Source organism: Bos taurus, chromosome 23 (assembly GCF_002263795.3).
Source record: "Bos taurus isolate L1 Dominette 01449 registration number 42190680 breed Hereford chromosome 23, ARS-UCD2.0, whole genome shotgun sequence".
Lineage (NCBI taxonomy): Eukaryota > Metazoa > Chordata > Mammalia > Artiodactyla > Bovidae > Bos > Bos taurus.
Window position 1 is genome coordinate 7,451,517 of NC_037350.1, and position 21,856 is coordinate 7,473,372.

Here is a 21,856-nt window from a genome sequence, read left to right on the forward strand (position 1 = left end):
ATTCTAAGGCCCGGCTTCCCCTTGCTGGCTGGCGGGGTGTTGGGGCTTGCGCAGGTAGCTGAGCCTAGCCAGCGGCCGGTTAGGTGAGTATCTGCGTATTGACCGCCGTACGTCTCCGAAGGCTGGAGATGCTGGTGTTGGTGACCTGGAAACGTTGAGCCCCGCCGCGCGGGGGTGGGTGTGGGGAGGCGCCGGCCGCACGGCGTCCGGCCGATGTGGCCGAGGCCCGCGGATCCAAACCCGCTTCCCGTTTTGGGCAAAGACCCCGCTTGCGCACCCCCCGCTCCCTCCAGTCTGTGTTCCGCCAAGCGCGCAGCCGCGGAGCTTCCGGCGGGGGCTGCGCACGCCACGCCTTCCGGCGGGGAGGGGCGGCGAGCGGAGACGGCCGGCCATGGAGCCGGGCCTTGTCGGCCGCGCCGACCAGGTAACGTCCCCGCGGGCCCCGCCGCGAGGGCAGCTTAGGGCGTCGGCACCGGCCGCCGCCCCGTCCCGGGGGTGGCTCGCTGCAGGCCGCTGTCTGAGAACCGCGCTCCGCGGCCTCTAACCACGCCCGGTCTCTCCCCCCAGGTGCCCTCTGGCCGCGCCGCACCATGCGCCCCGGCTTGTCCCGGCGCCTGCTCCTGGCCGCCCTGCTGCTCCTGCTCGTCTGGACCCTCTTTGGGCCCTCCGGCCTCGGGGAGGAGCTGTTGAGCCTCTCCCTGGCCTCCTTGCTCCCCGGCCCGGCCTCGCCCGGGCCGCCCCTGGCCCTGCCCCGCCTCCTGATCCCCAACGAGGCGGCGTGCGGCGCGCCCGGCCCCCCTCCCTTCCTCCTGATCCTGGTCTGCACCGCCCCGGACAACCTGAACCAGAGAAACGCCATCCGGGCCTCCTGGGGCCGCCTGCGCGAGGTCCGCGGGCTCAGGGTGCAGACTGTTTTCCTGCTGGGAGAGCCCGGCTGGGGGTCGCGCGGGAGCGACCTGGTGTGGGAGTCGGCGGCCCACGGGGACATCATGCAGGCAGCCTTCCAGGACTCCTACCGCAACCTCACCCTCAAGACCCTCAGCGGGCTGAGCTGGGCCGACAGACACTGCCCCACGGCCCGCTACATCCTCAAGACCGACGATGATGTGTTCGTCAACGTCCCCGAACTGGTGTCGGAGCTGGTCAGGCGGGGAGGCCGCTGGGAGCAATGGGAGACGGGCGTGGGGCCCCCGAGAAAGGCGAAGGCTGGAGATGAGAAGTGGGACGGAAGCCCCACCTTGGGGAGCCAGCCAGTGCCTCTCTTGTACTTGGGTCGCGTGCATTGGCGGGTGCAGCCCTCTCGGTCACCGGGAGGCAAGCACCAGGTATCGGAGGAGCAGTGGCCTCCCTCCTGGGGCCCCTTTCCCCCCTACGCCTCAGGTACGGGCTATGTGCTATCAGCTTCTGCTGTGCAGCTTATCCTGAAGGTGGCCAGCCGGGCACCCCTTCTGCCCCTGGAGGATGTTTTTGTGGGGTTAAGTGCCCGCCGAGGAGGCCTTGCCCCAACCCACTGTGTCAAGCTGGCTGGTGCCACCCACTACCCCCTGGATCGGTGCTGCTATGGGAAATTCCTTCTGACATCGCACAAGTTGGACCCCTGGGAGATGCAGGAAGCCTGGAAGCTAGTGGGTGGCTCTGATGCAGAAAGAACTGTACCTTTCTGCTCCTGGCTCCAGGGGCTCCTGGGCATCCTGCGATGCCGGTTAATAGCTTGGCTTCACAGCTGAGAGGGCCTGGGCGCCCAGGAGAGGGGTGTGGAATGGAGGGTCCAGCCAGCACCCCCCCCCCCACCTTTCTTTCTCCCAGGCCCAAAGCAGGAGCGCTAGTTGGCTGCAGCTGAGCAAGCTGCTCCACACAGGTGCTCGGGCTGTCACTGAAGACTGAGGGTCACAGGAGGGACCTAGGGGGCTGCCTGGCCTGCCAGCCCCAGAGATGGTCTTCAGGAAGAACCACACACGCTGGCTTGTTCTCTCCAGCCATGGCAGGGGAGGGGCATAGGCCCCTCAATAAACTTGTCTTTTTTCTTCTTTGAGTGTGTGGTCCAGGACTCTCAGAACACAATCCTGGGAAACCCAGAGGCTACCAGAGCCTGCTGGTGGGGAAGGCCATCTCCAGGGACTTGGAGCATACCTCTCCCTGGAGGAAGGCCTTAGGGAGCTGGACGAGGCCACAGCGCCCACAAGACGGGTGGGGCCAGAGGGGAGACACAGCCCCTCACGTCCAAGAGTAGCCCCAGGGTGCACGCAGGCAGGGGACAGGTTCACGGGATGATTGAGACACGGTATCCAAAAGTCCACGTTCCTTTTTAATACCGACCACCCCCCACCCCAGGAACCAGCTGTCCTCCCCAGGAGGAAGGGGGCTCCCTGCTCCCTCCTCATTCCAGGGACGGGTAATTCCCCACAGGTGGGCGTGGGGAGAGAATGTTTCTCCCGGGTCCGGGAGCCTGACTCAGCGCACGAATCTGTCCAGGGCCGACGGCCGGGCCCCCGTGGGCTTGGCCTTCTCTTGCTTCTGCAGCTGCTGCTCCAGGCTCTGGCGGATTTTGTCCTGGGTAGGGAGAGACAGGTGAGAAGTGGCAGGTGGATGAGGCCAGCGGGGCCAGCAGGAGGGCGTTCCCCTTGGGATGCCCAGCCCGCCCCCGGTGCCCGCTCACCCTGTGCTCCTGGTCCATGACCTTCCTCTTCCTCTTTACCAGACTCGCGGTTGAGCTGCGACCTTTCTGCTTTGGCTTTGGCTGGAAGGGAGCCCTGGCATCGGGATCGTAGCCCTGAGGAAGGGGAAGGAGGTGAAAGCTGCAGCAGCCTCTGGGGCAGGGAGCTGTGCTTCTGAGGATGCAGTGGGGATGGGACGTGGTGGGAAGGGGCGCCCGGGCCCTCGGAGCCCCGCTCCGTACCAGCCTCTCTGCCCGTTCCTTCTTTGCCTGCTCCAAAGAGATGACATCGACCTCTGCCAGGGCTCGTGGATCCAGACAGATGAGCTCGGCGGGCACCTGGATGCAACACAGAGGGACGGACGGGTAAGGATCCACAGGAAGGTGACACCAAAGAGGGACAGAAAGCAGAGGCACTGCTGAAATCCTTTCTTCCTAAGACCCCCCCGCCCCAGCCCGCGGGGGCGCAGGCGCATCCTCACCTTCTCTAGCAGCGCCTTCACCTCCCACTCCTGCCGCTGCTTCCGGCTCCTGTATGGGTTACTCTCCAGGCCGTCGAAGTTGGGTTCGGCAGCCCCTGGAGGGAGAGGGGGCACGTGGAACTATAACAGGAACCTGCTCCAGCGTGACAGGAGCCCCCTGCTGTCTCAGGGTCCAGCCCACAAAAGCCTCCATTTCGAGGTCACCGCTTGGAGCCCCAGCCCTGCCTGCTCACCAGGGACCAGCATGCTGGTGATGCCCCCGCTGTGCCCCACTCCCAGCACATCCTCATAGGGGCAGAACTGAAGGCCGTGCACGTGGCCCGAGAGCCGGTGCGTGAGGTAGGGCTGCTCCAGGGAAGGAGGGCTGGCCTTGCCCTGTCCTGCCCAAATGTTGACCACATCGCCCATTCCCGCTGCCAGCAGTCCCCGCTGGGAGAACGCCAGGTGCCCTGCACCTTGGGGCAGGGTCCGAGCGCTCAGAGGCTGGAACGTCCCTCGCAGGTCGAAGACCTTCAGCTGGTGGTCCAGGCCAGAGGTGGCCATGTGCCTGGGAGTGAGAGAGGGAAGTTAATCACAGCATGAAGCATCAGGTCTGCTGGGGGAGAAGATGACTGATAAGGACGGAACCACTACCACCACCACCTCTTTTCATTTCCCTTTTACAGAGAGGAAACTGAAGTATTGGGGTGAGTGGTGGAGCTAGAATTCAAGTCAGAGCTGTGTCTTTACTGTCTTTTCTCACCACATGTGAATGAAAGGGAGGATGCATGTGACAATCTACACTCAGGTGTGAGGTCACATCACACAGACAGGCAGCCCAGCAGTCAGCAGAGGGAAAGGCTGATGGCAATGGTCAGGGAGGGCTTTGTGGGACTTGAGCCATTCTAGGTAATAATCAAGAAAGCACAAGAGGATTGCTTCTCAGCCTTTTGGCTAAGATCAAGTGAAGAAAGCACAAGAGGGCTTCCCTGGTGGCTCAGTGCTGGAGAATCTCCCTGCCGATACAGGAGACAAGGGTTCAGTCCCTGATTTGAGAAGATCCCACATGCCGCGGAGCAGCTGGGCCTGTGCTCTAGAACCTGGGAGTTGAGCCCACATGCCCCAATTACTGAGACCCTCGTGCCCTGAAGCCCATGGTCCGCAAGAGAAACCACCGAATGAGAAGCCTGCTCACCGCAACTAGAGAAAAGCCCACGCAGCAGTGAAGACCCAGCACGGGCAAGGATAAAAATAGAAAGCACAAGGAGCAATTTAAAGATTGTAGCTGAAAACTGAAAAGGTTTAAATGAAACTCACTTTAAAAAAGCGTAAGAAACAGAGACACACAGCAGGTTTAAATAAATGAACATCACACTGTGGACACAGGAAGATGGAAATGAGTTTGTTTTCCCGGCTGGTGGAATATGGCCAGGCGGGGACAAACTGCAGAGGCTCCTGAAGGTCAGATGGGAGACCGACAGTCCCCAAAGTGGCTCTCTGGCAGTGACAGGCCAAAAGGTGGAGGCTGCATGGACCCGAGAAAACCTTAGAAAGCAAGGAAGTGATGCGCTAGAAGGCCCCTTTCGCTAGAAGGAGGAAGGGCAAGGTTGGTGACCAGATCCTCTGGAGAAAGGGACTTGCCTGGTGGCCCAGTGGTTAAGAATCAGCTTTGTAATGCAGAGGACACAGATTCGATCCTTGGTCTGGGAACTAAGATCCCACATGCCATGGAGCAACCAAGCCTGCTCAGTACAACTAGAAAGGTCCTATGTGATACAGCTAAGACCCTATATAGTTAAATTAAAAAAGAATTGTCAAAAGTCCTCTTAAGAATGTGTGTACCGCATAAGACATTTACTTTCAGAGACTGGAGTTTCTATGGATATTCAAGTTGCTCAGAGATGCTGAAGGGTGGCCAGCCAGGTCAGGGCATGTCTGTTTGGCAGACGCTGAAGACTCACATTTTAACCTTGACTGTGAGCCCAGGAAGAAAACACTAAGGCGCTCCTCTGAGCAGAGACTTGGCCTGTGATGGGACTGATGCAAGACCTAGCTGGATACCTGTCCTGACAAGACAGACAGGGCCCAGCTCCACCCGAGGGAGAGGTCATGAGCACAAACCAGGACTTGCTGAGGGCTCCTGGGACACAGGTCACAGCCTTCACTGGGCCAACAACTCAAGGGCACCCGCTGGCTCCTGCCCCCCACACCCACCTCTGGAAGCCTCTGTGCAGACACCCACCTGGTAGCCAGATGGGCATCCAGACCATGCCACCATCCTACTGAACTTGCAAGAAACAGATCAACTCTGAGGGTCCAGTCCAATCCTAATGCAAGCTTCCAGGAAGCCTGCTGAGGATGACAGCCCGCGGCATCTCTGGAGCCCCTGTGGCCGGTCTGAGGCAGCCCTGAGGAGGACCAGAGCTACACGAGTGGGCCCAAAGTCAAGAACCAGAGCTGTTTGGCATTGGGCTGTTGGCCAAACCTCTGTGAACAACTGACGGAGCCTTGAGCAGAAGCAGCTGACCTAGGCAGCCCAGGGAAGGCCAAGTCCAGCTTGGGTCCAGGGGCCCATAGAAGGCAGAAGGCCCTGGAAGAGGCCCCCACTCTCCTAGATCCAGACTGGCACAGACCTGGAGTAAAGGGGAAGAACCAAACCACCAATCCACAAAGACACAACCAGAGGGCCCCGGGGGCCTGAGCAGTCAGCAGGCTTTCCACAGCCACTGGGCTTCTGCATTCTGATTTCCTGAGTGGTGGTATATGCGGAAGAAAGCCATGTGGGAAGAAGTATTCCGATAGGACACCCTAAAAGAAGGAAGAACCAGAGGCTGGAACTGTGAGGTGGCAAGGACTGGAAGCAGCAGACCCTGGAGGGGAAAAGCAGCAAGGGCTTCACAGGTCGTGAGCAGTAATGGGGCGATGCAGCCAAAGCCACCAGCAGGGCCTGGGCTCCCGAGGAGCGCTCAGCCAACAGTGATTCTGCGTCTGCCATGACTGATGGCTGAAGAACACGAAGCTATGGGGACAGCTAGCAAGAAGTCGTGTTCTGGGTGAGGGCAATGTGGCAGAAAGGGAGCAGGCCGGGAGAAGCTGTGGGCGGGGGTGCAGCATCCAGCGACGGACACGGTAACGGTGGGGAGATGGGAGACGACTGAGCAGAACCTGAGGGTTTCGCCCGGCCCGCCAACTCCTCAGCTGTGGTTGTAAATAAAGTGTAACTGGAACACCCCACCAGGGCAGATTCATCCTTCTACCCCCAGAACCCAGCCTACAGCTGGCACCCAATGAATGCCTGATGGATCAAAGAATTTGAGAAAAACACGTGGGAACTTGTGGGAAAGTCTGCCAGATCCAGACATACATACAATACAAACCAGACAAAACAGCTGTGGAAACGCAAATAGTCTCTCAGGAAGGGTGGAAATTCAAAGCGGAATGGCCACCCCAAAGCCCCCACAGCACCAGCCAGACCTAAAGAGAACAGTCGTCTTTACGACGATGATGAAACAGCGCTCCCCACCTACCAGGCACCGTGTGCGCCTCTGAATACCTTGACTGGTGTTCACATCTACAACAGTTTCCTAACTGAAGGCCAAGCTTGGCAAACTACGGCCCATGAGTCAACAAAACCAGCCCACCACTTTCTGTAGAGCCTACAAGCTCTACAGAATGGTTTTCACATTTTTAAGTGGTTGGGAAAAACATCAGAAGAAATATATTTCAAGACGTGAAAATTATTTGAAAACTCCAGTGTCAGTGTTCATAAATAAAGTCATGCTGGGACACAGCAATAGAGAGTTCCAGAAAAACATCTCCTTCTGCTTTATTGACTATGCCAAAGCCTTTGAATGTGTGGACCACAACAAACTCTGGAAAATTCTTAAAGAGATGGGAATACCAGACCACTTGACCTGCCTCTTGAGAAATCTGTATGCAGGTCAGGAAGCAACAGTTAGAACTGGACATGGAACAACAGACTGGTTCCAAAGAGGAAAAGGAGTTCGTCAAGGCTGTATATTGTCACCCTGCTTATTTAACTTACGTGCAGAGTACATCATAAGAAATGCTAGGCTGGATGAAGCACAAGCCGGAATCAAGATTGCCAGGAGAAATATCAATAACCTCAGATATGCAGCTATCACCACCCTTATGGCAGAAAGCAAAGAAGAACTAAAGAGCCTCTTGATGAGAGTGAAAAAGTTGGCTTAAAGCTCAACATTCAGAAAACGAAGATCATGGCATCTGGTCCCATCATTTCATGGCAAATAGATGGGGAAACAGTGAGAGACTATTTTTCTGGGCTCCAAAATCACTGCAGATGGTGATTGCAGCCATGAAATTAAAAGACACTTGCTCCTTGGAAGAAAAGTTATGACTAACCTAGACAGCATATTGAAAAGCAGAGACATGACTTTGCCAACAAAGGTCCATCTAGTCAAGGCTATGGTTTTTCCAGTGGTCATATATGGATGTGAGAGTTGGACTATAAAGAAAGCTGAGTGCTGAAGAATTGATGCTTTTGAAATCTGGTGTTGGAGAAGACCCTTGAGAGTCCCTTGGACTGCAAGGAGATCACACCAGTCCATCCTAAAAGAAATCAGTCCTGAGTATTCACTGGAAGGACTGATGCTGAAGCTGAAATGCCAATACTTTGGCCACCTGCTGCGAAGAAGTGACTCATTGGAAAAGACCCTGATGCTGAGAAAGATTGAAGGGAGGAGGAGAAGGGGACGACAGAGGATGAGATGGTTGGATGACATCACCGACTCAATGGACATGAGTTTTGAGTAAACTCCGGGAGTTGGTGATGGACAGGGAGGCCTGGCCTGCTGCAATCCATGGGGTCGCAAAGAGTCAGACACGAGTGAGTAAATGAACTGAACTGGGACACAGCTACACTCATTTGGTTACTTATTCTGTGGCTGCTTTTTGTGCTAAGGTAGCACAGTATTGTGGTCAAGCAGACACCACATCTTATCTCTTTGCACTGCTGCCCAGAACACTATAATCTCAGTGACACACATCACTTCAGAGCATTTCAAGCACCATCCGTCTTATCATCTATCTGTGTGAAAAAATGTTTGCAAAGATAAAATACTCAAAAGTCAAAGTGTTAGTCACTCAGTTGTATCTGACTCTTTGTGACCTCATGGACTGCAGCCTATTGGGCTCCTCTGTCCATGGAATTCGCCAGGCGAGAATACTAGAGTGGGTAACTATTCTGTTCTCCAAGCGATCTTCCTGACCAAGGGATCAAACCCGGGTCTCCTGCATTGCAGGCAGATTCTTTACCGTCAGAGCCACCAGGGAAGCCCAAAATACCCAAAACCTCTTCACAAATTGGCAGCTGTAGATCAACATTTGCAGTTGAGTTGGATGATTTGGAACACTAACTTTGAACCTCAACTAAACTAAGTGCTATGCTCAAAAACAGGAATTCATGGATTTCCCTGGCAGTACAGGGGTGAGGACTCTACAATTCCAATGCAAGGGGGGGCAGGTTCCATCCCTGGTTGGAAAACTGAAGATCCTGCATGCCACATGGCATGGCAGAAAAACAAACAAAAACAGGAATCCAATTATTTCCAAGAGTAGACCTATATTACACAAATATTGCATTCAATTCTTTTTCTCATTTCATTAATAATTTGGCATCCATTGTTTCTTCTCTTGTTATTTAAGAACCTACATAAAGCACTCAGTTGTGCTCCGTTACCAACAAAGCCTAAAATATTTACTATCGGGCCCCTTAAAGTCTTCTGGCCCTTGAGCAAGATACTCATATCCCCAGTCTCAGGGTGAAGACCATGTACACCGAGGTCACCTAACATGCCTGCCAACATGGTTGGTAAGGGGTAACACCAGGATTTAAGGCCAGCTTGGGTGCAGAGTCTGTGCTCCCAAAGGCGCACTACCTTTGAGGACTTTCTCTCAAGCTGAGACACCACCCCACCGCCCCCCGCCCCCAGCCCCAGCACCTCAGGCCCAAACAACTGACTTACATGCCTGTAGAATCTACTGCCACAGCCCGGACTCCACCTCGGTGACAGAGAATCTTTACCAGTGGCTCCTTCATGGCTGGGCTCCATAAAGACACAGTCCCTGTGCACCAGAGAAGAGCAGAAGTTACTAATAGGGTGCTGAGGTGATTAAACCTGCAAAAGAGGGGGATTCGGGGCCAAGAGGTAAGAAAAGAGGGGAACAGAGGGGCAACCTGAAGGGACTCGTTAAGTACAAATATAGACGAAAAGCTGGGGCATTCCCTGATGATCCAGCGGGTGGGACTCAGCTTTCACTGCTGTGGGCCAAGGTTCAATCCCCGGTCAGGGAACCAAGATCATACAAGCCACATGACATGGCCAAAAAGAAAAGCAAGACAGGATGGTGAGGGTTAAAGTTCTGCCAGGCACCAACCATTACTGTGTCCGAGATGGATGACGGCATTGTAAGGGTTCTGAGTCATGACGCTGAGCCGTCCAGCCCGAGCATTCAGAGCTGCCACGATCTTTCCCACTGACACGTCCAGGTAGGTCAGAAACCCTGTCTCTGACTGTGAGAGAGAGAGGGAAGGAGACCGGATTGCCCTCTGTCCTCCCCCTACTGGGGCCCCAGGGGAGGGACGGTCTTCTCAGGGCTGCCATCTGGTCCCTGCACTCTGCAGTCACTCACAGCTGTGGCCAGGAGGAAGTGGAAAGGCAGGAACTCAAGTCGGGTGACCCGGTCACAGCGGCGGACGCAATGGAGCTCTATGCCCTGGTTGTCGTAAATGTGAAGCCAGCGGTTCTGGGCAACAGCCAGCAGTGCCTCAGAATGCAGAAACCTGAGAGGGGCGGAGGAGCGGAGCAATGTGAAAGGGAGTCACCAGCTGTCGACTGATCAGTGACGGGCTGTCTCATCCCCACCGGCCGCTGACCAAGGCCACTGACCGGATGTCCCGCACTGCCTCCATGACGTTGATCTCACACATAAGCTTCTTTGTTACCCAGTCGAGGGCAGCCACATGACCCCGGCGTCCTCCAAAAGCCAGGTGTCTGTTGAAGGTGGAGGACAGGCAGGGTGTCAGTTCAAGGCGTGTGTGTAGGGCAGGCGCCCGGACTCAAGGGTCTGTCCCACGCCAGCTCCTCCTCTCCAGGTGAGAGGAGAGATGTTACCACACACGCTTATCACACATGCAAGCAAATAACAAGACCCTCCCCACGTCAACAACCCAGATGTACACTGCTATGGCTGAGATGGACTAGGCTAAAGTCAATGGAATTCAACCTTACCTCCCAGTTCTAGAGTAATTTAGCCTGTAGGGTCCAAACTGCCTCAAGTTCAAGTCAAAATGCTGGAGAAGGGAATAGTGAAAAAAAGAAAAAAGAGAGTTGGTTCCTTTCAGGAATTTTCTAGTCCCCACTCCCGTCTTATTCTGCACCATCAGTCGACCCGCTGGCCCCTTTGCCATTCTCAGGCTCACTTTGGCTGCACTTGCAATGTCCACAGCCTCCACGATGTCAGCCTGGCGAATCTTCGCCGTGTCCTCCCCATCCTCTCCTTCCAGAAACCTGCAAGTGAGTGTGAGAGTTGCATTAAAGCTTCCTAATAAGAAGTGGGTGTCCCAGCATCACAATCAGAAATGAGAGCCCCATAAAGCAGGGGTTGGGGAGGCCCACATCAGGGTCCACTCACCCAGGTTCTTCAGTAAGCAGAAGCTCAGATCGAGCAGCTCTGACACTTGTTTCCTCTTCTTGGGCTTCAGCCACCACAAGTCGGCTTCGCGTCTTGGTCTTCGGATGTGGTAGCTACAACATCGGTGGTGCGGATGGAGTGAGAGAAGGACAAAGGGATGTGGGGGTCACAGGAGAGCCCCGCCTCCATTCAACTCACCCAGACACTCCCTCCTGCAACCGCTCCCCACTCTCCGACTAGTCCTCACCTCCTTGGATTTGTCAATGCGACAGTACTTCTGAACCACCTCCACACTGACGGGGGCGGGACCTGCAAATGGGTCCTGGGCCTGCGGCAGGGAGGAGGCAATTGAGAAACAGGCTCGAGCTGACCCCAACCCCCCGACCCTGAAAGCACAAGACGACTTGCCTCGGCACCCCGGGAGGTCCCAGGCTCACCCCAGATAAGCTCCGCTGAGGCCTCGGACTCTTCAGTTCTCGGGGCTTCTTCGAGATCCGAAACTTCTTTGAGGTGTCATTTTTCTTTGGCTTCTGGGGGCGGAGCTCTCGATTCCTCTTCCGCTTACGAGGGGGACCTGGAGAAGCTCCGGCAGCTGTCCCAGTGGTCTCTTGCTCCCAGTATCGCCGTGGTTTCTACCAGCAGAGCAGGATCCCTCGTATTCCGCGGCCCTTCGCCCCGCCCCTCGAACCCCGCAACTAAAAACTTCCCTTCCACCCCAAGGAGATCCCTACCTTCTTCTTGGTCTGCAGTCTGTCCTTCTTGGGTGGGACATTACTGCCCGGCTCGGGGACTGTCTCCATCTAGCCCACTAGAACCACGATCCACGTGCAAACTCCTCTCCACAGTTCCACAGTCGGATGGAAAACTCCCGGAAGTCCTCCGAGACTCATCCAATCAGCGCCGTTCCAGGTCGAAGCCTCCCAGGCGCCATCTTTAATGAGGGCGCGCTCCCCACTGAGGGGCGGGACCAAGGACCCCAGTGAGGCAACTTATGCCCAAGTGATGAAAGACGGGCACTCCGAGGTCAAGACCCAAGCAACCGTGCAGTTTCTTTTCACATCTCGGTTTCTCCATCTTGCCTTAAATCCTTCCGCGTCTGGTCTTTTTAGCAGAACACCACACATTGACCATGTTAGAACTACATTTCCCGGCGTGCGTCAGATGACAGCTTCCGGTGCCGTCTTTCCCCAGCATTCTCTATTTACTTCCGGGTTCATCAATACTGAAGTGAGAGCGTGAGTCGGGGAGCGGTTCGGTTGAGGAGTTCGGGGTTCTGCCACTCCCTGAGGCCGGGGGTGAGTCGATATCCCGGACGAGGAGAGACTGCAGTGGGTGCCCCGAGGGGCTGCCTCTCAAGAGGGCTGTCACCTCCGCAGGCCAGAAAGGGGAGCCCGGGTACCTTCCAGAGCGAGACCCAGCGCCCCTCTCCTGCTACCCGCAGGCTTTCGTCCCCGCCATGGCTGAGCTAATCCAGAAGAAGCTGCAGGGAGAAGTGGAGAAATATCAACAGCTGCAGAAGGGTAAGGGAGCAGGGTAGGGGTGACCTCGCGGCAATTCCCTCACAACCCAAGTCTACACCCGAATAATGCATTCTGTCCCACCCCCGGCCCCAGCCTGCGGCTCCTTCCCCTTCTCTGTATTCTTCCCATTCCCTGTCCCGCCTGCCCATCCTTGGCTGCTTCCTCAGCTGTACGTTCTCACCAGGATTGTGGTGATCGTGTGGCACATGAGATGTCTCTAAACAAACCTTTTCATCCGCCAGACTTGAGTAAATCCATGTCAGGGAGGCAGAAACTAGAGGCACAACTAACAGAAAATAATATCGTGAAGGAGGTGAGAGACTGAGATTTGTGGGGCGAGGAGGGACCTGTCCTGGAAGTGATTCTGATCATGTTTTTCCCACTCCTCCATCAGGAACTGGCCTTGCTGGATGGATCCAACGTGGTGTTTAAACTTCTGGGGCCCGTGTTGGTCAAACAGGAGCTTGGGGAAGCTCGGGCCACAGTGGGGAAAAGGCTGGACTACATCACAGCTGAGATGTGAGTCTTCCTTCCACCCCACTGTGATGTACCTGATCCGTTGGGATAAAGGTGTTGAGAAACCTTTGTAGAGTCATTCTCCAGAGTAGCCCCCATTTGAGCAGGTCCTTCAACTCCATCCCTTTTCTTCATACTCCCCTTAGAGCTCAAGTTTCTGACCAATCTCCTTGTCTTCAGCACCCTCAAGAGTAAGTCTCACTAACTTCTCCTTATTTGCTTTTTTGCCTTTCCTCAGTAAGCGATATGAATCCCAGCTCCGAGACCTAGAGCAGCAGTCAGAACAACAGAGGGAGACCCTTGCTCAGCTGCAGCAGGAGTTTCAGCGGGCGCAGGCGGCAAAGGCAGGAGCTCCTGGGAAAGCCTGACCCTGTCCTGGGGGGTGGGGGAGGGGAAGGAATGAGGCAGCTCTAGGGTCTATACTGTAGCTAATAAAATGTGAAAATACCTGGCGTGTTCTGACCAGCCACTTCTGTTGTATTGTCTCCATCCTTTCCTCTGGTCCCTTCCCCCTCACCCCTACATTGCCTGCATTACTCTCTCAGATCCAAATTCTTGCACTGGAATTTCTGTGTGGCAGAGTAACCCTTCTTTCTTGAGACTAAAATCTGAAATGTCTCAAACCTAATTCTTGCCTGTATATACAAGCCTTAACTCTCTCTTCTCTTGATTGGAAGCAACCAAGAAAAGGGCATTGACAGTGAGACAATTTGGGGAAAAGTTAAATTGAAAAACTCACAATTCTCTAACCTGCAACCCCAGAATGGAACATGGTAATCCTCTTTTGATGATTTCTTGTCATCTTCAAAATAGCCCTGGCATCTTAGTTCTTTTTAGTCTCTTTTCTTCCTAGACTTTGTTTAAATGTAGCTTAAATTGATTTCAGATCCCAGCACATTCTAAGACCTCCAAGTTTGTACATTGTCCATGAACGGGTTCTTCCATTTTTTTGTCCTAAAATTGTCTTAGGAATTCAGAGCCAAGGGTGTTTTTCACACTGATCGCTTTAATTGGATACTTGACTTGGGTGTCTAACAACTGAGGAGAAAAATGTAAGAGCCAATAAAAGGACCGGGGTGGAGAGGTTGCTGGAGAGGAATAAACCATTCTGAGGAAACTGTTCCCACCAAGCCCCTGCATCCAGCTTTCACGGATAGATTCGGTTGGGCCCCTTTCCCATGGGGTCTGCCTTCAGCCAGCTCCGCACCCCCAGCAGCTAGTGCACAGACTGAGGACAGGAGTCAGTCAGGTAGTGTCTGGTTTATTAGTGTTGTCACAGCGACAGGAACCTCCAGAGTAGGAAGAGGAGGCTCCTGCGAGAAACTTTCTCTTGCCATTCCCTTCCCCTGGGACTCAGAGCCTCTAGGCTTTTCCTCTCCTCCTCCTTCCAGGCCTTTCCTTGGCCCTTGGCATGCTAGGATGTGGCCAGGAATCAAAAACAGATCTTTTCCCCAGCACTAGCTGTGTGCTGCATTCATGGCACGTGAGAAGCTATACGCAGGTATCCAGCTTAGGCACCAAGATTACCAGTTTCACAGGGCTGAGTCTTGGCTGTCTGGTAAACCAGTGGTGCTTCACTGCCCCAGGGTGGCTGGCCACCCTTCTGGATGTTTTCCCTATGTGGCAACTGCCACCACTCAGGATGGCTCCCCACGTTTGGAATGGCCACCATGAATTCTATGAACCAACAAGGCTTCCTCCTCAGAAGAGTGCCCGGGCAATCTTTCTCCCTGTGGCCTTGATCCTGGGAAAGGAACCCCCTCCTCCCTCGCTTGGGGGAGTTCCCGAGGCAGAAGGGCCACTGGTGAGGCCCACTGTAGCACTGGAGGGCCGCCGCCGCCGCTGCCGCAGGAGGAAATCGTGTGAGGCTCCGTCCATAGCGTAGAAGACGTTAGCTGAGGCGGGGATGGTCAGCTCTGAAGGTTCAGAAAAAGGTGTCAAGCACAGTCATTCCCGCACAACCCCTGGGTGTGGCAGCATTCCCACCAGCGGGCGCCACTCTCCTCCCGAGTCTGCCTTCCCTCCCAGGCCCTGACCTCGCTCCCCTGGGAGCAGCTGCACTAGCTCGTACTCCGAAGCTACCGCAGAATCACGATTATTTTTCTTAAGGACACGACTGATGACACTTGGAGCCTTGTCCTGACTTGTCACCTGGCAGGACAGCAGACCAAAAGAGCAGTTAATTGCAATGATGACCTTGGCCTTGCATCATTCCAACCCTAGCCAGTGAGCCCACCCAGAGAAAGCTGCTGCTGCTGCTCAGTTGCCAAGTCGTGTCCAACTCTTTGCGACCCCGTGGACTGTACCCTGTTAGGCTCCTCTGTCCATGGGATTCTCCAGGCAAGAATACTGGAGTGGGTTGCCATGGCCTTCACAGAGAAGGCTGCCCTTGTCCAAACTTTTGAGTTACCAGGGAAACCCAACATGGTGGCCCCCTGTACCCCGCGGGCCAGCCCACATGGTTGCCGGGCTGTTCCCTCCGGGGAAACCACTGTTGGTTCTGAGAATCTCAGAGGACACCCAAAGTTCAAAGTGCAGCAGCTAATACAAAGTAACTTTGAAAATAAAACATGGCTGCTAAAACCAAAGGTCAATTAAAACTAAAATCATCCTCCCCTTTGGCTGTTGACACCTAAGACATCATCTCCACTCCCAACCTCCTGACCCACAGCTCTCACCAAGATGCTCTTATAGACACTGCCGTCTTCCCCCAGCTCCATCTGGACTCGGATGATTCGGCAATCAGAGGTCCCTGGCCCAGGCGCCCCTCCCCCACATCCAGGCCCCTTGGAGGCCCCTTCTGCACCCCCACTGAGCGGGGAACCACAGGAGGCTGAGCGGCGGTGACCTCGAGAAGGCCGAGGGGAGGAAGCTGGGGGAGAGAGGTGGCTGGGGTCAGCTGGACTCTGCAGGGCTGGGGTGCTTTCCAGGGCGGAGTCCAGAGATGAGACAGACGGCCACTTCATGTGCTGGGGACCAACAAGACAGAACTGGCATGAAGGCAGGAAAGCCAAGGGAGAAAGATTCACAAAGTCAGGGTCTGTGTAGAGACCAGAGGCTCAGGAGTGGAGCTCACCTGGGCCAGCCGGGTCAGCAGTGGGGCGGGGGTTCCAGGCACCTCCTCTGCTCCCACACTGGGCCGATCCCAGGAGACGAGGGGGGTGGGACCCCCAACAGAACCCAGCACCCTGGAATGGCAGGAGATTGGGAGGATCAGAAGAAGAAGGACAAGTCCCCAAGAGACTGCCCTCCAACCACTGACTCCCTCACTCTGTCCACTGCGAGATGACCAGTGTTGGCCGAAGCACCCGCGGGGCAGGTGGGTCACCGCTCCCAGGCGTCTCCACCTCACACGACACGCGATGGCTGGGGAGGGGGCAATGGGCAGAAGTCAGGACATGACACACTGACCCCCACATTCAGCCTGTGCCCTGGAGTCCCAACCGCACCCAGCCAGTCACCTCTGCGCCTCTGTCAGTGGCCGGAGCCCCTGTAGCCACCGCTGGATATCGGGGTCAGGTCGGAGGTCATAGCCACGACATTGGTTCTGGAGCCGCCGCAGCTCAGAAAGGACAGCAAACTCCTAGGAAGGAGCCCACAGACTGCAGGAGGCCCAATCCAGGGAGCTCTGACTTCGCCCTCCTCTCCCTTTCCTGGGATGGGGCTACAGATGGCTGGCATATGGCCAAGCACTCTCCTCACCTTCCTCCGCTTGTCAAAATTGATGTATCCATTCTGCAAGGGGAAGGGGGTGGGGTGAGGGTCCCAACCCTGCCACAGAGAGCATATCCCCTCTCCCACACTGGCCTCTGTGACTCCTCTGGCCCCCCGCTCCTCCCCCTCTTACCCATCACACCCTCAGCCCACTACCTTGCCCTTTACATTGAACATCACAGGTAGAAACTGTGGCCAATTTACAGAGAAGAAAACTAGAGATCAGAAAAGGAACTTGCCCAAGATCCCAGCTTTGGTTTATTTATCAAACGTTGTGTACGTATGCTTGCACCTCAGGCGTGCTCTGAACACTCGCCAACATTAATTCATCCAACCCTCATAAGAAAGGCTTGATGTAGATGCTGTCACTAGTCTCCCACTTACAGCTCACTGAGGCACAAGAAGGTTAAGCACATTTGCCAAAATAACAGAGTCCTGGCCCTTACTGCTTCTGCCTTGCACTGGAAAGAGGTGGCCTGTCAGACCCTGAGGTCTCTTCATTCCATCACCATAATACACACACACACACACACACACACTACTGACCTCCAGCTCATCCTTAGAGGCTGCGTCCAACATTACGAGGTCTTTTAAGAAGGTGCCAAGGTATGGGACCACACCCTGAGGTCAGAAGTCAGAGGGTCAGTCACCCCTGCCACTAATCCCAGGGATCCCCCTCCCTCTGCACTTTCCTAACCCATTGCCCCAGAACAAGTTTAATTCTCCTCCCCCTGCTGTGCCCCCTTCCCAACCCTAGCGCTTCCACCCCCAGTGGTCACTCACCCCACCCCGGGAGGCAGACCTCGGGGACTTCTTGGAATTTGGCTCCAGAGAGGGCTGCAGCTTCACCTCCTGACGGTGACAGAACAAGGTGACATGGGGGATGGGGGTGGGGGGAGATGGCAGGAATGCCAGGGAATGGGGCCTCACCTGCAGGAGGAGCTCCCGGCTCTGGGAATAGTTATCCTCCTCAGAGAAAATCTGGCAGAGGCTGGAGAAGACTCTGAGGCTGTCCCTGGGGGGTGGGGGGCAGCGGCCTTGAGGAGGGGCCTAGCTCAGCTCCCGACTCCGAGCCCTGACTCCCCTCCAGGGCCCTGTCCTCCCCACCTGGTTGCTTCCCCCCAGGCTGCCCGAAGCCTGTGGATGGGGCTGGATTGCAGGGCTGATACCACAGCATACACTGAAGAGAAATTTCGGAGCAGACGGCACTCCTGTAGGGTCACAGACAGAGATCACAGCTTTCGGACGGACCTCTTTCCACACCTTGATCCCCAACAGGGCCAAGTCTCTCTCGTACCTCTGCCACGCGGATCCACTTCTCCAAGAGCCGGGCCCTCTGGGGAGGACGAAGTGGCCGTACGGTCACATCTCCAAGCCCTTCTCCAGTTGAGGTAGCCCCCAGGACAGAGCTGACCACTGCCCCTGCCACCTTGTTGAACTGTGTGACAGTCGCCCGGACAGATGGGCAGAGGTGAGAATGTCCTGGCCGGTCTCTGTGACCCCACAGGCCCCCCAGGCACTGAGAGGGGACCAGATTGAGAAACAGCTCCTGCAGGGCAGAGGTAAGAGGTTAAAGTTCATAGTCAAGTGAGGTCAGCCTTCCAATGTCAGGGGTGTGAGGATCTCATGTGGCCAAGGAACCAGAGGGGCATAGGGTTTGAAGGGCAACAATCAAGGGGAAATGGGGAAAGGTCAAAACTGGGTGGACAGAGGAGGCTGGGAGCTGGACCAGGAAGGACTGGAAGCCAGGTAAGGATGTGGAGTTAGGGACAGGTTAGTAAGGGGGCAGGGGTCATGGGGTCAGAGGTCAGGGTCTCACCGCATCTAGCAGGGTCAGCTGTTCGGCCAAGTGGTCAGCGAGGTACACCAGGACATCCGTGGGGTCAGCAGGGGGATCGCCGGGGAGGGCCAAGGGCTTAGGAAGTTCGGGGGTCTGGGGGTCCACCCGGGACCGGAGGTTGCGGATGAGGTCAGCGCCGCCCCCCACAATACCCTCCCCTGCTGCATACCCTGTCCGAAGAAAGAAGCTCTCAAGCCGGTCAAGCTGACCCTTGACCTCAGAGCCAAAATCCTCAGGGTGAGAGGCCAGCCAGGTTGACAGTACAGAGATGGCTACCCTGGGAGAAGGGGAATTCACCGGGGATTAGGTGTCAGGCTGCTGCTTGGCCGGAGAAAACTGTGAAGTCAGACTCAGGGGTCACTTACCCTTTTGTCCTCTCTAGCTCATCAGCAGGATGAGATTCAAGAGCTTCCAGCCTGGGGAAGGGAAGAGATTCTATGTGTCCATGTTTTCCAAAACCCTAGCGGTTTTGACTATTTGGGTGGGATGTCTGGCTTTACAAAGTCAAGACATGTCAATGACCCTTGGTCCTTTAGTAGCCTGACCTGTCAACCATAAGCCCTAGCAGGGCAGGCGTGGAGGTGAAGGCCCGGTGAGTGGCCAAGAAGGCTGCTGTGAAGGTCATGTCAGCCCCTGATGTACGGGCGTCCAGCAGGTGTCTGACCAGGGCCTCCAGGGTGCCAGCTCGGAGTTTCCGGGAGGAACGCAGAGGAGGCCTTGGGGCCTGGGGGAGACAGAGCACCAGCCACTGACCCTTTTTTCAACTCTCCCTCGCTAGATCTCTGGGAGAAATCCCAGACCTAGGAGATGATTCAGCCTCATTGTATTAGGATTCAGAGAGAGCAAATGACTCGAACTAAGTCACACAGCTGAGTCCAGTCTCCAAACCTCCAACCTAGTATTCTGGCCAGAAAGTCAGTGGGAGGCAGGGGAACTGGGAGGTGGTAGGTCAGAGGTGAGATATCAAAGTTATAATCTCACCAAGGAATCAAGAGGCTGATACTGGCGACTTGTGACTGTAAAGGTAGCACCATCCTCCTCCTCCTCCCAGACAGACACAGGGGCCTGGAGGAGCAAGAAGGGGAGGTCAGATGGTTCCACACCCCACCCCACTGCCCAAGCCTCACCCCCAAGCCCTGCTCCTCCCTCTGTGCCCCTCACCTGTTGCGGAGGGGGACAGTACCAGCGAGTACGAGGGGTTGGGGGGGCTGGTGACCCCAGGTCTTCCCCACTGGGGCCCAGACAGCCCCCCCCAAGCCGCCTCAGGGCCCGGTGGAGTCTAAGGGGTTGCAGTGGGGAGTTGGATGGAATGCAGGAACCCTGAGCCTGGTGACCGCTGCAGCCCCTTCCCCCCAGAGCTGAACCCTTGAACAGCCAAGAATCCAGGTGCAAAGGTAGGAGGAGGGGGAAGCAAGAGAGGCAGAAAGCCTGAGGCAGCGATCTAGAGAAGCTGAAACCTCAGTCACAGGCACAACCGCATGCTCCGCCCTCCCCCGCAGGAACTAGCCAAGCCCAAAGAGTAAGTCCCCTTAGCCCCCTTTCTCCGGGTCCCTCCTCAGCTCTGGAGACCCCCCTCAGGGCTGCGGCGCCGATCCCAATACAGGAAGGAGAAGGGGAAGTGGGGATGGTGTGTGTGTGTGTGTGTGTTGGGGGGGGGCGGTGGTTTAGACTCACAGAGTCATGTGACCCCGGCCGCTCCCCCAACCGATCCCGAAAAACCAGCCCTGCTAGTCACCCAGTCAGTCCTCACCCAGACTCTGGATAAGAGTGTCCAAAACCTCGGGGCCCCAAATCCAACTTTCGGCCCTTCTTAAGGCCCGAATCCTACTCCTGCCACTAGCCCCGGAGAGAAGCAGGTGACCACCAGCCACTCGGCCCGGGACCGCCCTCAACGGTCCGAGAGCCTCGGCTCCCCACCTCCGCCCAGCCCCAGGCGGCGGAGCGGAGCGGGGAGGGGTCACGAAATAGAAGGGTTCCCTCCCCAATCCCGAAGTCGGAGGAGCGGGTTACTGTGGAAACAAACCCCTCCCCGCCAAACAGACACCCGGAGGGAGACAGGGACCTAGACTCCACGCCCGGAGGGACGGGCCACTCGGGCAAGGGCGGAGAGGGCTAGGGACCCGCAGGCCAGCCAGCCACACGCGCCGTGCGCGAACGGGGCAGGCTCCTGAGTGTCTGTGCCGCACAGAACCTCGGGGCTCCCCGCTGGGGGACACGGGCCGACTCCGGCGAGAGGCGCAGCAAGGGCTGAGGCAGGAAGAGACGCAGGGACACAGACTCGCAGCGGGGAGAGTCTCCGGGACACATGCCGCCCGCGCCTCACCTCGTCGTCGTCGTCGTCGTCTTCCTCCTCCTGCCCCCCGCCCCCGCCCCGGCCACTGGGGCCCCCACCCTCTTCGGGGTCTCGACTCCGGAAGCTGCTCAGCACGACTCCCCCAGGGGGGCTCGTGTCCCACAGCAGCCGCAGGGGCCGCGGGAGCATGGCCGGCTGAAGGAGTCAGCGGGGTCGGGCCATGGGGGCGCCTGAGGAGAGACAGGAGCGAGGAGGCGGGGGTCAGGGGTGAGCAGGGCCCCAGAAGGTGGGCTCCAGGTAGTCGCCGGGAAGCCCCGCGGGGAGGTGGGGCGGGGGGCAACGCTGCAGGGGCACACAGGGCCTGGCGTTGTGTGGACCGGGGGTCAGGAGCACGGGCTCGGGCGGGGTTACGGGGGGCTCCGGCTCTGACCTGCTCAGGACGGGTGGGGGCAGCGCGGCTCCCGAGTTGCCGTTCCCGTCGGTCTCCGGCCCCGGATCACGTCCCCGGACCGAGCCCGTCCCCGGCTTTTCCGCACCCCCTTGTACGCCCCCCCCAACCCCCCGCCCCGCCAGACTCCCGGGCCCTCCCGCCCTTTCCGCTCCCCCCCGACGTCCGCCCGCCCCGAGAGCAGGAGCCAAAAGGGAAGGAAGTGAGGACAGGAGCCACGGCCGCGGACTTAGAGGAGCGCCGGACGCTTGGGGGCTGGGACCCAGGAGCCCGGGTCTCCAGCCCGACTGTGCTCGGGGAGCCTGGAGCCCACGTTGCTCTGCGCTGAGTGGGGACAGGGATTCCCGTTTCCAGCCCCCGGGGAAGGGCGAGAGCCGAATCTAACATCCCGCTCCTCGCACACCGCGAGGCTAAAAGTCCCGCGGGGAGCGTGTCAGGGGGAACGGGCCCAGTTTCTCCGGGCCACCGGGGCTCCACTTCGCCCCAACCCACGCGTTTGGCGGGCCAAAATCCGCTCCGGGTTTTCGGGGGAGCCCGGGGCTCCTCTCTTGCTCGGGAGTGGGCGGGGCAGGAAGCCGCCACTTCCGGTCCCAGAGAGGGCGCCGGGGGTTGTTTCCGGCGCCGAGGCCGGCCCCTCCGCTGCCCTGGTCCCCCGCGAGTGCCCGCGGCATGAGGGCACGCTGTCGGCCGTGGGTGGCGCCCGGCTTCAGTCCCTTCCAAAGGGGCGTCGGGTGCCG

At 57.1% G+C, this 21,856-nt stretch overlaps 4 protein-coding genes across 10 annotated transcripts; 2 read left to right on the forward strand and 2 right to left on the reverse strand.

Annotated features, from left to right (window-relative positions):
• B3GALT4 (beta-1,3-galactosyltransferase 4) lies at positions 1–2,032 on the forward strand. 2 transcript variants are annotated; one of them, XM_005223270.5, is made up of 2 exons: positions 1–83; positions 568–2,032. In XM_005223270.5, exon 2 carries the CDS (start codon positions 591–593, stop codon positions 1,725–1,727), a length of 1,137 nt encoding a protein of 378 aa, XP_005223327.1. In that variant the 5' UTR covers positions 1–83; positions 568–590; the 3' UTR covers positions 1,728–2,032.
• A 254-nt stretch (positions 2,033–2,286) lies between these two features.
• On the reverse strand, positions 2,287–11,623 carry WDR46 (WD repeat domain 46). Its single transcript, NM_001015564.1, has 15 exons — positions 11,520–11,623; positions 11,226–11,420; positions 11,036–11,116; positions 10,789–10,901; positions 10,577–10,664; positions 10,386–10,447; positions 10,044–10,148; positions 9,787–9,937; positions 9,532–9,667; positions 9,120–9,219; positions 3,369–3,682; positions 3,136–3,230; positions 2,897–2,992; positions 2,657–2,770; positions 2,287–2,550 (listed from the first exon to the last, which is right to left on the reverse strand). The coding sequence occupies exons 1-15, from the start codon at positions 11,586–11,588 to the stop codon at positions 2,452–2,454; spliced, it is 1,818 nt and encodes a 605-aa protein (NP_001015564.1). The 5' UTR covers positions 11,589–11,623; the 3' UTR covers positions 2,287–2,451.
• Positions 11,624–11,991: 368 nt separating this feature from the next.
• PFDN6 (prefoldin subunit 6) lies at positions 11,992–13,293 on the forward strand. Of its 5 annotated transcripts, none has more exons than XM_005223224.5 (5): positions 11,992–12,083; positions 12,165–12,308; positions 12,551–12,621; positions 12,703–12,827; positions 13,063–13,293. In XM_005223224.5, exons 2-5 carry the CDS (start codon positions 12,245–12,247, stop codon positions 13,190–13,192), a joined length of 390 nt encoding a protein of 129 aa, XP_005223281.1. In that variant the 5' UTR covers positions 11,992–12,083; positions 12,165–12,244; the 3' UTR covers positions 13,193–13,293. The 5 variants fall into 5 exon arrangements, with proteins under 5 accessions (XP_005223281.1, XP_005223280.1, XP_059736266.1 ...); XM_005223223.5 differs by having other exon boundaries at positions 12,230–12,308; XM_059880283.1 differs by having other exon boundaries at positions 11,992–12,023.
• A 772-nt stretch (positions 13,294–14,065) lies between these two features.
• Positions 14,066–21,177, reverse strand: RGL2 (ral guanine nucleotide dissociation stimulator like 2). 2 transcript variants are annotated; one of them, NM_001075154.1, is made up of 18 exons: positions 21,102–21,177; positions 20,702–20,901; positions 19,360–19,443; positions 18,924–19,102; positions 18,744–18,794; positions 18,358–18,655; positions 17,836–18,087; positions 17,646–17,749; positions 17,469–17,553; positions 17,322–17,390; positions 17,085–17,159; positions 16,527–16,559; positions 16,286–16,407; positions 16,095–16,190; positions 15,901–16,012; positions 15,503–15,793; positions 14,861–14,975; positions 14,066–14,740 (listed from the first exon to the last, which is right to left on the reverse strand). In NM_001075154.1, the coding sequence occupies exons 2-18, from the start codon at positions 20,858–20,860 to the stop codon at positions 14,526–14,528; spliced, it is 2,340 nt and encodes a 779-aa protein (NP_001068622.1). In that variant the 5' UTR covers positions 20,861–20,901; positions 21,102–21,177; the 3' UTR covers positions 14,066–14,525. The 2 variants fall into 2 exon arrangements, with proteins under 2 accessions (NP_001068622.1, XP_024839183.1); XM_024983415.2 differs by lacking the exons at positions 18,924–19,102; positions 20,702–20,901; positions 21,102–21,177 and adding an exon at positions 20,129–20,268.
• Between the last annotated feature and the right edge of the window lie 679 nt (positions 21,178–21,856).

What these genes read in the sequence shown, in the direction of transcription:
- B3GALT4 (XM_005223270.5), top strand. Translation starts at nt 591, where the DNA reads ATGCGCCCCGGCTTGTCCCGGCGCCTGCTCCTGGCCGCCCTGCTGCTC.
- WDR46 (NM_001015564.1), bottom strand. Translation starts at nt 11,588, where the DNA reads ATGGAGACAGTCCCCGAGCCGGGCAGTAATGTCCCACCCAAGAAGGAC. An exon ending in AATTACTCTAGAACTGGGAG is followed by an intron (nt 10,149 to 10,385) that starts GTAAGGTTGAAT and finishes CACCTTCAACAG; the next exon opens with ACACCTGGCTTTTGGAGGAC. An exon ending in TCATGGACCAGGAGCACAGG is followed by an intron (nt 2,551 to 2,656) that starts GTGAGCGGGCAC and finishes CTCCCTACCCAG; the next exon opens with GACAAAATCCGCCAGAGCCT.
- PFDN6 (XM_005223224.5), top strand. Translation starts at nt 12,245, where the DNA reads ATGGCTGAGCTAATCCAGAAGAAGCTGCAGGGAGAAGTGGAGAAATAT. An exon ending in AAAATAATATCGTGAAGGAG is followed by an intron (nt 12,622 to 12,702) that starts GTGAGAGACTGA and finishes CTCCTCCATCAG; the next exon opens with GAACTGGCCTTGCTGGATGG. An exon ending in GACTACATCACAGCTGAGAT is followed by an intron (nt 12,828 to 13,062) that starts GTGAGTCTTCCT and finishes GCCTTTCCTCAG; the next exon opens with TAAGCGATATGAATCCCAGC.
- RGL2 (NM_001075154.1), bottom strand. Translation starts at nt 20,860, where the DNA reads ATGCTCCCGCGGCCCCTGCGGCTGCTGTGGGACACGAGCCCCCCTGGG. An exon ending in GGTCTGCCTCCCGGGGTGGG is followed by an intron (nt 17,160 to 17,321) that starts GTGAGTGACCAC and finishes TTCTGACCTCAG; the next exon opens with GGTGTGGTCCCATACCTTGG. An exon ending in CCACTGACAGAGGCGCAGAG is followed by an intron (nt 16,191 to 16,285) that starts GTGACTGGCTGG and finishes CCCCCTCCCCAG; the next exon opens with CCATCGCGTGTCGTGTGAGG.